General features: G+C 37.0%; 1 protein-coding gene across 3 annotated transcripts in view; it reads left to right on the forward strand.

The window, feature by feature from the left end:
• The window catches only part of nid2 (nidogen 2), a 48,073-nt gene that overhangs the window by 11,063 nt on the left and 23,338 nt on the right, over positions 1 to 13,672 (forward strand). For all 3 annotated transcript variants that reach the window (XM_023329457.1, XM_023329458.1, XM_023329459.1), the window contains exons 5-15: positions 34 to 173; positions 960 to 1,092; positions 1,174 to 1,422; positions 1,888 to 1,981; positions 5,974 to 6,013; positions 6,098 to 6,207; positions 6,353 to 6,486; positions 6,807 to 6,918; positions 7,209 to 7,409; positions 7,968 to 8,198; positions 13,514 to 13,657. In XM_023329457.1, coding sequence (XP_023185225.1) covers positions 34 to 173; positions 960 to 1,092; positions 1,174 to 1,422; positions 1,888 to 1,981; positions 5,974 to 6,013; positions 6,098 to 6,207; positions 6,353 to 6,486; positions 6,807 to 6,918; positions 7,209 to 7,409; positions 7,968 to 8,198; positions 13,514 to 13,657 — 1,588 coding nt within the window. The remainder of the gene's footprint in view (positions 1 to 33; positions 174 to 959; positions 1,093 to 1,173; positions 1,423 to 1,887; positions 1,982 to 5,973; positions 6,014 to 6,097; positions 6,208 to 6,352; positions 6,487 to 6,806; positions 6,919 to 7,208; positions 7,410 to 7,967; positions 8,199 to 13,513; positions 13,658 to 13,672) is intronic.

Consider the following 13,672-nt stretch of genomic DNA (forward strand, 5'->3'; position numbering starts at 1 on the left):
TTGAAATCACTTGTTTTCTATTTGTTTTCCCAGGAGTCCTATAATGTGGAGATAGAGTTTCCTGCTAGAGTTGGCTTCAGTAGAGGAGAAGTTTCATTTTTCATCATCTCCAAAACCGATGGACCTTTTTACAGCGTTGCCCAAGATGAAAACAGTGTTAAAAGGCTTTCTCAGTAAGTAAAATTATATTACAAGCTCTTAAAACAAACAACCCTTGGCAGCTGTGGACCACACAATTTAAAAACTGTTACATGATTGCACAAGTAAAGCCTGGTGGCCCGCCAGGCTTATAATACACTGAGGGGAACCCTGCATGATTATAAACAATTATGTAAATGACTGGGATTGTTTTGAACGTCAGAAAAAAAGTTTAATTTTAGAAACTTTACACTGTTAGCCTCTTAAATTTTTAAAACACTCTCATATACAACTGAGAAAAATGTTGGCTACAAGCTACCAAATAAGTTGGCTAACACTTTTCATCTTATTCACCTTGTAAATTAAACAACAAATAAAACAGAAAACCTTTTAAAATATTAAATGTATTTGCTTAGATAAATAACTCAGTTCACTGATGAGGCTAGCTAGCAACCAATAAACTTCACACTGTTGCTAGGCATTTTAAAGTTTGCTCTGTATTGTCTGATGTTTTTACTTTACTTTTTAATTTGTACTTTTGCTCCACATACTCATGTAGTTTCCTCATTTCAACTCTGGTAACATTGGACTATTGTCATCTATTGTAAAACGTAGTAATGTTACATGAAAACAGTAAAAACCATGTATTAAATTAATCTGGAGGAGGATTTCTCTTCTTTATTCACTGAATTCTCTTAATGCCAAATTAAAACAAACAATGTGGAAATTAAGTATATTTATCAAAAAGAAGATCTTGTTATTGGTTGGTTGGCTTGAAAGGAAAAACCTGACAACTGATGAATCCTGATCTGATTCTCCAGGGTTGGAAATACTGGCGTTCCAGGTGTTTGGCTCTTCCACACTGGAAAACGGTTTTCTTTTCAAGAGATCATTCCTGCATCCATTGGTGGTCTCCTTGCTGTCCCCCCTACTGCTGGTTATGGTCTCTATCTGGTAATAATTGTTTGTTGTGCCGTCCAACGTTTAGCTCTCTCATCTCATCGTTCTGAAGACTTCACTTGCTTTCTCTCCAAGGACACAACCACTCCAGAATATGAGTTTGATGATTACAACTTTGAGCCAGAGAGCCAAGAAGAAGTGGATGCTGCTGGTAGTCCCGACTCTCCAAATACTCGATCGGAAGACTCCGATCGCCAGTTATCGTACAACAGAGAAGACGTGCCGTTGACCTTGGAGCCGGTAGAAAGGCAGTACGCTCCACCCGGGTTTCCACTGACGGTTCCAGAAGGGCGCACTCAACGGGTCGAGGAACAGCAGCCACAGGTAGCAAATGTTTCCTTAAGTCGTTGCTCCAAACTTCCTTTAATCCTCTTTTTTTATTTAGTCCTTCCATCTTATTTACTTCCCTTAATCCATCTTACTTTTCTTCTTGTAATCAGTAGAGATGCAAACATCCAATATTTATATCTGTATCGGTCCAAATTTTGAAACAAATTCTAGATCGGGTATCGGTAACAATGTGCCCAAACCTTTGGGTAGATCTATTCAGTCTAAATCTATCCTTCATTCTCTGAGCGATGTCATCCTTTATTATTTATTCCTAACTTAATTTTCTGGACGATTTGCTTAGTTTGACCAAGATAGTCAACATATTGTATTTGCCAGCCTTTATTATTGATTTTACATTCTTTGTTATACTCCTAATTGCACTGACTGAACAAATTAAAGTTGTTTTTATATGTTTGATCAAGTGTATTTAAGTGCAGATTTATTTGGCTTCCTTTGGAGGTGGTGGACGTCTACCCCCCTCTGAGAAACCCGCCCCCCTCTGGAGGTCATGTGGTCAGCGTGGATGAAGAGGATGTTGACTTTGACACAGGAGGTGAGAGACAAACCACACATGCATCTGTTTTTGTTTACTGGCTAACGTCATGCTAAGAATGGCATGGGAGAAAATACTCGGGAGTTATAGGTGGGGCCTTTCTCTTTCTAAAATAAGTCCAGACTCTTTACACTTTACTGAAATCAATTCCTTTGGAGGATTAGCTTCATAATTTGGATTTGGATCAATCAGATTTTTAACATTTACGCAACTCTGTCTATTGGTAGTTTGGTAAATTAGATCCAAAACGCTCATAGAAATTGCAACTAATAGGATTTTGTGTAACTAATTGCTGTTTTTCTTTATGAATTATAATAACGTAGCAGTAAACATTGTGCTGTTTTCATGCTGTAAGCGCTCATTAATTATTTATATTAGGAGTAAGATTTTATAGCTATTAAATTAGCTAGAAAATCTAGCTAAAATGATTTTAGCTGAGATGCTGCTAGCCTCTTTTTAAAGGTGCAGTATGTCACTTTTACATAAAAAGTATCTTCTTTTTTTTTACATATTTGTTAAACCAGTCACCACGTCACAACGGTTTAATATGAGACAAATAGTCTATGAAAATCTCCATCTCTTACATAAGCTACTATTGCTGTCTAAAGAAATGCTCCACTCCCAACGAGAAACTACCAATCACATCAAGGGGGAGGGTCTTAGCGCTGTCAATCAGTCTTATTTACATGGTGCTAAATGATCTAATGGAGGAGAAACAACTTACCATTTATCCGCTGTCATTGGTTGATATGCTAACTAGCCTTAGCATTCACAACAAGCTTTGCTAGCTACAGAGGGGTTGACTCATCTCCTGGCTCTGATTGGTTGTTTCAAGTTAGCACTGATCAGAGGAACTCGATTTTTTTCACAGGTTATCTGTTTAATGTCATACAACAAATATGTAAAAAAATCTATTTTATTTTATGAAAAATAGCTAAATTCATCTATTCTTCCCACAGTTACAACGTCCTCACTGAAGAGCGTTTGTGTTAGCATGACTTTGTAGCAAAAAATCATATAATTCCAGTTGATTTCTCTGTAGATTTTTAATATTTGTGTAAAAATCATTGTTTCTAAACAGCTTTGTTATTTTACATTGACAAATTAAAATAAAATTTTTATAGAAATGTGTATAGGCCAAAACCTGACACCAATCTACACCTTTGTAACTAAAATCTTTTACTTTTTTTTTTTTGCTAGCCAGAAACTAGAAAAATATAATCTGCATTTTCAGCTTCTTTTGGGGAAAAAAAGAAACTAAATTTGGATTAAAAAGCCAACAATTAGCCAAATTCCTTATATATCTCATGAAATTTATCTTTGGAGCGCCATGTGTTACAGATTCCTGGTATTTCATCAGAACAAACCCAGAGCAGCTTTCAACAAGAGTGTGTGTATTGCCTGGGAAGCAATCCCACACTGTGAACCAGATGACTTTTGTTGTGAAATGATGCTAAACAAATAGCTGAATTAACCGAGTTTCAGATCTTTCCCCCATTGAAAATGGGAGTCGAATTACTGTGGTAATAGACTGCAGCCCTGATCCTGTTGCTGCTCAATAAAAGCAGGAAGGTGATTTAACACAATCAGAAACACATGTCTCTTAAATATGTTTTTTTTTTAATTCTTTTTTGTTGTTACTATTTGTTAGATTCGTCTACGTTTATTTATTTATAGTTACTCTACTTATATTTTAATCTACATATATTCAAGTCAAATGTACAAATAAGAGATGTATGTTTTCTTGTGTTTTAAAAAACTTTTTGAATTTGGTTTTGTAGGTTTACAGTTTTCACATCTGGTGAATTTCTTCCCTAGTTTGTCATTTTACTACAGCTTTCTTTGGGCACATTTTCAAAGCTATTTCTAAATTTAATAAAAGACTTTACGGTTTACATATAACGCACTGAGTGGGAAGGAAAACTAAACCACCTGCTGTTCAACATGGATTGTTGAATACAGATGCACACCACACTTTCCAGATTTTTTAAAAGAAATTATAAAACCGGTTTAAAACCATTTATAATTTCCTCTCCAATCATACTTAAACACTACTTTCTGTTTAACTCTTAAAATTCCCTCTAAATCTGTGAAAAGTTTGTTTTTGTGTTCAGGAGTAACAATATGTATCAAATATGAGCCAATATGGAGGAACGGTGAGAAGCAGGAGGGTAACTCTACCCCTGCTTTCTGTGGCGGAGCTGCTCAGCAGCCAGCAGTACAATACAGCCGTTGTGCAGCGCGACTCCAGGTGTGTGTGTGTGTATGTGTGTGTATGTGTGTGTGTGTGTGTGTGTGTGTGTGTTCAGTACTCCCTCCCTTGCTGCTGCTCTCCAAGGATTTAGTCATAAACAGAAAGTGTTTTCAGTCAACCTGGTTACATAAGGTTTAACAAGTCTGTGTTGGTCGAAACTCATGACGTCGACTCACTTCGAATGAATAAATAACATTTATTTTTTATTTATTATAAATGTAGCTTGGATAACAAGAGAATAATTCAGGATCTTCTCAAAAAAGATTTTACCTTAAATTACAAGAAAACTCAGGTTTTTGTTTCTTTCTGTTGTTCTTATTGTGGATATTTTAGATATATTTTATCTGAGAAAATAAAAAAACCAACCAGAAGTCATCAAGACGAGACAAAACAGAGAAAGAAACACATTACTAAAGTAAAACATATATTGTAACGTAACTTAGAGCTTTACAAGATAAAGTTTCAGAGAATGAAATATTACTTTTAAAATTTTTTGCAAATAAAAATCTGAAAAGTGAGAACTGCATATTCGTCATCCCTCCTGTGTCAATCTTTGTACATTTAGAGATTTTCCGCATTTTTCTTTGCAAAATTGCTTCTATTTAGTGAATGGAGAGATTAAATGAGAATCAGTTTTTAATCATAAACTCTCAGTTGGATTTAATCTGGATTTTTACTAGGCCGTTGTAAGACAGATTTGTTTTTCTGACTGTTTTGTCTTAAAATTAACTCACATACCCCCCCAGAAAGAATATAAAAACAGGGACACACCCAATCCCCCAACAAATACCCCTAACATAAATTCTTAATGTTAAAAATAACATTAAGAATTTAAAAATGATCATTTTTCAAAGCTTTTAAAGGTTTAAAGTCTGATTTCTTCTGCGCCACAGCAGATGTGCGTACCCTGTTCCAAAGAAAAAGGAAAGAAAGGAAAATAGTCACTTGGAGGTACTGAGTAAAGTTTGTCACTTTTAGTTTTACCCAGCTTTTGGAAACTTCCAACATAGCTACCAAGAAACCTGTTTACTCCATTTTTTAAATGCAGGTTTCTACATTTTCCTTATTTCCAAATAACTTACAAACAGTTTGCTTCATTTCTTGTATTGAAAAATGTAAACCTAGGATTGTTTAGCCTTTCCAAGCTCTTGTGATTGATTTGGGGATAAAATTGGGCTGTGAAGGTTAGATTATTTATCTCAGTGGTGATCTGAACCGTTTAGTTGTGTCACTAAGCCAAGCAGAAAACGGTTTTTGCAACATGTGTCCTCACAATTTGAAAACAGTGGGAGGTAGGACTGCAGCAGCTGGTTTCTGTCCAAGGAGCACTTCGACATATGTTTGTGTATGTCTACATATTTCCCCAGATACCATCCACACATCCTGCCTGGATTTCCAAGCATGAATACCAGCTTTGTCCAATTTGTTTTCCTCCAATTCTGTCTTTTAAGTCAGAGGAATTATAAATGTCGTAATCAAGACAACAAATATGGCGCTTAAGCTAACATAGACGCGACTGCATGGTTGTATTTAGCTTGATGGGAGAATCGAGGCAAAAGCAATGCAGCAGAAAATACAGAAACATGTAGATGAAACTATAATGTAGCATCAGAGGTAATGAACAGATGAATGGAGCTAAATAGAGGACAAAACTGGAAAATATGAAGCATATTCATATGTTGCAAGGTGTCTGTGCCTCCTTAAAAAGTCTGGAACTATAACTCTTTTTCCCACTCAGTGATCCAGTACACTACAGAGAACAAGGAAACATGCGCCAGGTTAGTGAAAACAATATTTAGCTTGACTGTAGTATTGTTACAGTAGCTTTATGACTAAATATATTTATCTATCTTTTTGTTTAGGTTCCAGCAGCAATGTTCCCAGAATGCATTCTGCTCAGATTACGCCACAGGATTTTGCTGCCACTGCCGACCGGGCTTCTACGGAAATGGCCGCCATTGTCTGCCAGACGGTAAGACAGTACATTTTAAACACAAAAACACAGTTTAGTTCCAAACCATTTAAAGGCCACTAGTACAATTAAAACCTTTAAAAGAAACCCAAAAATGGTCTACAATCGGACTTTTTTGTATGTTTGACGTCGTCCTGCTCTCCAGGCGCTCCTCAGCGTGTCAGCGGTAAAGTGAGCGGCACAGTGACGGTGGGTTCGACTCCGGTTGAGCTGAACAACATCGACCTTCACGCCTACATCGTGGTTGGAGATGGAAGAGCTTACACAGCCATTAGTGAGGTAGACGACTCAGAACATAACCTTTAATCTCTGGAGATACAGTCACAACAACAAAATTAACCGAAAGAAATAAAACCACATTTTACAAATAAATAATATTCATTTAGTGAAATAGAAAGTCTCCACAGACAACTAATTGCTATAAATAATTCACCTTGTTAGTCTAATCTATAGTTAACATCATTTAAATAGTTGCTACGGTAAGCAGTCATTCGAAATAGAGGCAACATCATATAAAACAAAGTAATTATAAAGTTGTAGATTTTAGCTTGTCATGTTATTGGTTAGCATAATTAGCAGCTAGCGTTTCTGTTGTGTAGGTACCGGAACCAGTGGGCTGGGCCATGATGTCGGTTTCACCAGTCGGAGAGCTTTTCGGTTGGCTGTTTGCTCTGGAGCTGCCCAATAGCCAAGCGGGATTTAAAATCACAGGTGATCTTGTTTTTGTCCATTTCCTTGGACGACTCTAGCAACACACATGCAGATTGTTCTGTGGCGAGGACATTTTGTGCCTCGCTGACTCGTCATCCAGCCAGATGCATTTTCTCCAGAGATGCGATGCGATATGAAGCATCTAACTCCTCCGTTTAATAGGAAACAGCTGCATGTGTGTTTGTTTTGGAGAGCACATTTTTCCCCCCTTGTAGACAAAAGCAGCACCATTAAAGCAGTGTAAAAAAGCAAACCTGACAGTGATTGATTTGTTGATGTTTTGTTACCAGGTGCAGAATTCAGTCGTCATGCTGAGGTGGTGTTTAGCCCCGGCAACCAGCGCCTGTCCATCACGCAAACGGGCCGCGGCCTTGACGAACACAACCACCTCAGTGTGGACACTGTCATTAATGGCAATGTTCCTTTCGTTCCACCTGGAGCTGAAGTTACTATGAAGCCCTTCAAGGAGACCTACCAGTACTACCCGTCTGGTAAACATTATATTACATAAGACAATCAATTTAAACCATTTTAAAGCTAAAGTAAGTTACTTTAATATGTTTTTTTACATATTTGTTAAAATTATCATTATGTTCTACCTTTTCCCAGTTCTAACCACTCAGTTAGAAACAACCAATCAGAGTCAGGAGGCGGGTTTTAGCGCTGTCAATCACTCTCATGCACAACCTCTCCCCGTTGCTCTATGCTACGCTACAGCTGGTTATATTATTTTATTTTATTAGGTTTATTTGATAGGGACAGTCACTCATTAACATAGACGAACTGAATAAATTTGAAGCAAGTGTCCTCAACGCAACATAGCCTGCCAACAATGCTAAGGCTAGTTAGCATAGCCACTGGTGACGGTTTTCCAACTTTTTCTGCTGTTAGCACATTTAGCATTGTACATGAGGATGATTGACAGCACTAAGACCCGCCTCCTGGCTCTGATTGGTTGTTTTTGGTCGGGAGTGGTGCATTTATTTAGTAGCTCAAGAAGGAAGATTATCCGAATATCAAATTATTGTTTTTGTTTTTACCTCCTGCAGTCGCCACCTCCAGTTCTGTCAGGGAGTTTTCTGTCGGTTTGCCTGAAAAGGCCTCAGAGTCTTACACGTTCCACCTGAAGCAGAACATCACCTACCGCGACTGTCGCCACGGAAACCAGGCTGCCACCCCGGAGACGCTGCAAATCAACATGGAGAGGGTGTTTGTGATGTACGTCAAGGAGGAGCGAATCCTGAGATACGCCATCACCAACAAGATCAGCCCGGTTGGAGGTTAGCATCCTAAACCTCATAATCCACCTGATAATCTGTTGCATCTCAAAAAGTTCATTTTTGAGATGCTTACAAGTACTCGCATGCAGAAGCTGAGCTAGATGTTGTAACGAGTAAAAAATTCTTTAAAAAATGCTTATGTAGTAGATTTTGACATGAGTTGAATGGCAAATTCAATTCTCTGGCAATTCTCTAAACTTTGTCTGTGGCTACTGAATATTGATAAAATATATAAGAACAAATATTAATAATCCTAGTAATCTAAAATAATATATGTCGGAAAATATGAATGTTAAATGAGAAAATTATTGCTAATTTATTTTAGTAACTCAAATAACAAAAGTGAATACACTCAGACTGATGTTTTCAAGCCTTTATTTTTGTAAATTAGGATGATTTTCCACTGACAGCTAATGAAAAGACAACATTTAGGATAATTAAATGTTCCAATAAAAAAAATACAGAAATTTAGGTTTAATTAAAAATATTTACAGCAAGTCTGAGCTTTTAATTCTTTCAAGGTTTTCAAGTTAGCTTTTAGCACTAAACCATGAAAAGCATAAACAACAGAGAGAAAAGGCTGACACACATGGACACAGTTAGCACACTGATTATAGTTTTAGATCTGGATCTTAACTGGATCGTGACCCAGATTACCCTGTGCCATAAAAGATTCACCTAATAATGACAGTTTAGATGCATAAATAAAACTCAGGACTGTTAGTATTTATGTTAAATGGTCCATGTTCTTAGTAGAATCACTTTCAGTGTTGCTTTAATTGCAGTTTATGTCACAGTTGACAGATTTATTTTGCATCATCCATATAATTACAGTCATGCTTTGGGTGTTTGCTAACACTTCGAGCAAAAGTGACTGGAACGGAGTTGTGTTCTAACAGGAGCCGTGTGAATCTATATAATTTGTGTATTTTGATTGGAAATGTTTGGTTTTGTGGTTTCAAAGCTTAAATCTCATGATTGAAGTGTTTGTTTTTAAGTCACTTTGCTCTTTTTACCCCAGATCAAGAGACATAATCCAACAGATTATCTAATTCTACCAATATTTGTTTCAGTATTTTATTAGATTAATGATTGAAAAGTTTAAGACTCCTTCTGGATAGTGGTTTTAAATCCAAAAGTATCTACATCCTTTGATTTGTGTCATATTTTTTCTGATTCCTCCAGGGTTTACCTTTTATAAGCCTGGCGGGCCACCAGGCTTTACATGTCACCAGGCTAAGCATTGCTTATTTTTTAAAGTTTTTTAAAACTGTTTACATTTTTTAAGGCTTTATAGTTGGTGTTTAGGTATTAATCTTCCAATCCTTTAATAACACATAATTATTAAGTGATATTTTCAAATTTCCTGTCAACTTTAAATATTTTCTAACTTAAAATATGGCGGATCGCTGGATGAATGACTGCCCTAGCACCCAAACACCGGGGAAAGACTTATTCAGACTGAATGGAGCTTGTATGTGAACGCCATTTTCTTTTGGTTTTGCCAGAGTCTCAATTATATTTAGGTCAGGACTTTCAGGGGTTAACCCAATCAGTTTGTAAAAAATGTAATTAAAGATGAAAGCTGCTCAAACGATGAAGAGGAAAAGACAGAGCTTGCGGCAGAAAGCCAGAGAAAGGCTGCATTTTCTGCCCAGCGTTTGGACGCAGACCAAGTCTCTTTCACCGGAACGTCGGCACTCTGATTAAAAAGTCAAAGATGACACACGCTCATGCTGACTCTGAACACAGCTGGAAAAGCTTGCTGGGATCCGAGGCTCCGTAAACACAGGCTAAATGATGTGTGTGTGTGGACAGAAAGCTTATTTTGTGCGTGTTAATTCACTTTCTGGGAAATAATATCTCAGCCAATGACAGATTTTGTTGAAGAGGGGGGTTGCTGGGCAGAATAGCTGCCCTGTGAGGTCATGAGAATCAGGAATTGTAGACATGCTTAAGGCACTGAAGTGATAAGACAACCACAAAACTAATTAACTGTATATATTCGCCTTTAGGAGGCTTTAAAAACATCACATCTACATTTCCTGTAATGGAGTCACTGGTGGGTTATTGTCCTGATGTAAAACCAAAATGGTTGTCTTCAGCCTACGGTTATAAACTGATGGATGGAGATTTTCTTATGATTTTCTAGTTGCAAGCACAATTCCTGGTTAAAGTTGTGTTGATCTTTTTCTTCCACGTTACAATGATGCACTGGTTGGTGTTGATCTATCACATCAAATCCCATCAAAATACAAAGAAGGTTGGCTTATAAAGTAGCAAAAAAGACTGTACAGGGTGTCCACCATCCTTAAAAAGTCTTAAATTTGTGCATCTAATATCACGGCTATAAAATGTCTTAATTTTTTCTTTCTTTTTAAAGTAAGTTGACTTTAAATATGTTAATTAAAGGTCTAGAGTTAGTTAATCGTGTAATTTTTTCTTGCAGGATTTTTCTGTCAGGTAAAAGTTTGAGTTGTGCTACCGGTAGCTAGCTGCTAATATATCCTAGCTAGCTGGCTAGCTTTTCTGTGTTTATCATGTTTCCAGTTGCCTAAATGACGTTTGTCATCATTGGATCATTTTTGGCAACCCATACAAGGCTAGGTGCATTCTGGGTTAAGGCTGTAGAGCAAGGGTGTCCAAAGTGTGGTCCAGGGGCCATTTGTGGCCCTTACAATGAGTTTGTGGGGCCCCTGACTGCAGTAGAAAAAGCTGATTCAAATGAGATGGACACTTTTTTAATTTATTTTTGAGATTTCCATGGCAGGTTTATATCTTAAATGGAAAATGTACAACACAAAGAATGTTTCTTTCATTATCAGATCATAGCATAAAGTCATGCCACAAACATCCTGTGATTGTTTTACTCAGAAACCCATTTGGGCTACACACAACAAAAGTTTTAAAAGAACATTCTGGTTATTCCCACTGAAAATGAACCCCAAACATAATAAAATATAAAATAATTGGTTCAAAAAGTTTAAAAATTGTAAACATTGAGGCAAATTTCAGACTAATGTTGGTTTTGGTATATAAAAAAAAAAGGAACTTGTTCAATTTATTGTTAAGCAGGTAAAGATTAAAGAATTCACAATAAGATGATTTTTGTGTTATTTAATAGAAAGAAAAGGCTAATTTTGACACCTGAGGATTTTAGCTTTGTCACCTTCCTAAAATAATAAAATAAAAGTGAATTTAGAAGAAAAAAAACACCGCATTTTATTTCCAAAAGATGATTTAGTCAAAATTAGTCCATTATTTTAGGGAGCTGACAACATGTGATGTTCTCCTGTAAATTTCTGTCTTAAATTTCATTAAAAGGCCTTAAAAAGTCTTGAATTTGAGTTGGAAACTGCAGAAACCCTGCTCTGTGTGCTAACAGTTAGCCATAACGTTTAAAAACCAGCTCCTGCAGCCTCTCTATTTCAATCTGTGCATTTGTGTTTGCTTGACAGGAAGAGGAACCACGTAAAAAGCAACAGGTGGGAAGCTGCAGCCATCACTTTGATGGTGTGCAGTGCATGTGTGGGATGTGTGTGTTCCTCACCCCTCTGTCCTGCTCGCCTTCCTTCTCTCCCTGTCTCTAATTATCTGTCAGGCATTTTTCTCCCATCCATGTGCAGCGCTGCCTCTCATCTGCCCTCCTTCCTGGCCACATTATACTTTGAAGAGTCTTTCTCTCCCTCTCTGATAATGATCCAAAATTGTTCTCTGGCCTGGGGAGATGAAGGCAAGCTGTGCGTTTTGTTTATGTTGTTTATGGTAAAAAAAAAAAAAACCTCTGATGGTTGCTAAATCTCTTACACGTCATTAAAAACAGACATTACTCTCTCTTCCTGGTTTTATATTAAATGATCTCTGTGTGTAATCCTTTAAAATGTCATGTTTTTATGGGACTCCACCGTCCTGTTGGACCACGTTTGAGGCTCAGAAGAGCAGGATTTCCCATCCTGCAGAATCTGCACCACGTCTCTAATTCTTAGCACATTTATACATCTTCTTACATTCTTTTCTAATGATTTCCCAGAGTTTTTTTCTCTGCCAGATTCTCTGGAAATCCGTCTGAGGTTTTTTTATTTTATTTTTATTTGTTTTCAAAATTATTCATCTGAACCAGACGGCGGTATGAGGAAACACCACAAACCCCCTCTCCTGTTTGTATGCTGTCTCCTCTCTAATGTCTGGGACATGTGCGCCTAACCTCATCCACATGTTTTATTTGTATTGGGAACTTGAAGGGAGTCCCCTCTTTGGAGGAAACCATCCCAAGAAAATTTATCTGGAACATTTTACATGTTTCCCTGGATACGTGTTTCTGTAATCATCAAAATATTATCAGTAAATGTCCCAGATTGCAGTTGATCTGATGTTGGAAAAGACTGGAGGTGTTATTTCTAAATGCGAGAATATTGAAATATTCATATTTTCAACTAAAATTACTATATGAAGTTGTAATATTTGAGTTAGAGGAACAAAGCAGCACCTACCTTGTATTACAAAATGAAATAATTTAAAAATAAAAGCAAGATATTATGAAGAGCTAACTTCACAAGTCGGGCTTATCTTTAGGAAAGCACCTGAAGGGGCCACCATCATGGGTGGGTACCACTAACTAAAAGGTTAGTTGTGTACTAATCATAAACCTTAGTTCTGCTAATGCTAAAGTCCTATAACATCCCAGTAGTTAGCTGAAGCTAATGCTAAATTGTTACCTTAAATTCAAATCGTACCTGTCTTTAAAAGACTACAATCACTGAGCATTTATGTCCTATGACATCAACGAAAGAAAACATGAGAGGAAACTGAACTGCTATGTAAACAACCTTCAAAATAAGAGCATGGATATACACATCTAACGGCCTGAAACACTCTTAACTGTCCGTAACCAAAACTTCAACAGAGATGTTGAACGTTATTCAACCAAATGTTTTAAAAAACCCAACAAAAAACAGTTTAAAAAACACTAAATTAGCTAAAACAGCTCATTTATTTGGCTGTTTCCTAAGCAAGCTTTAAAATTTATCCAGAAAAATTTGTTTAGGAGTAGCTAAATGTGCTAAAAAGTTAGCAAAAACACAAAAGCGTCAACTAAAAAACATTAGCTTCACTATTAGTGAAGTGAAGCTTGTGAAGAATCTTTCTGAAAGGCCACTACTCCATTACTCCAAACGTAAGATAAAAGTCAGATTACGGTGTAAAGTACAAGAGTAAATGACCAGTCTCTTTATCTAATCTCATCCAAGCTGCATTAAACTAAAATCAGTGTTTTGCTGTGACCTTTGCTGACTCTTGTATTTTGCATGTTGTAACAGATTCGTCGGAGGTTGAACTGTTGAACCCCTGCTATGCTGGGAACCATGACTGCGACACGACAGCACAATGCATCCCTCTGGAGGGCCAAGCTTTCCGGTGCCAATGTGCTACTGGCTATAGAGGAGATGGACAGAACTGTTATGGTAACTTCACCTCCC

This window comes from Xiphophorus maculatus, chromosome 24, assembly GCF_002775205.1.
Source record: "Xiphophorus maculatus strain JP 163 A chromosome 24, X_maculatus-5.0-male, whole genome shotgun sequence".
NCBI classification, from domain to species: domain Eukaryota; kingdom Metazoa; phylum Chordata; class Actinopteri; order Cyprinodontiformes; family Poeciliidae; genus Xiphophorus; species Xiphophorus maculatus.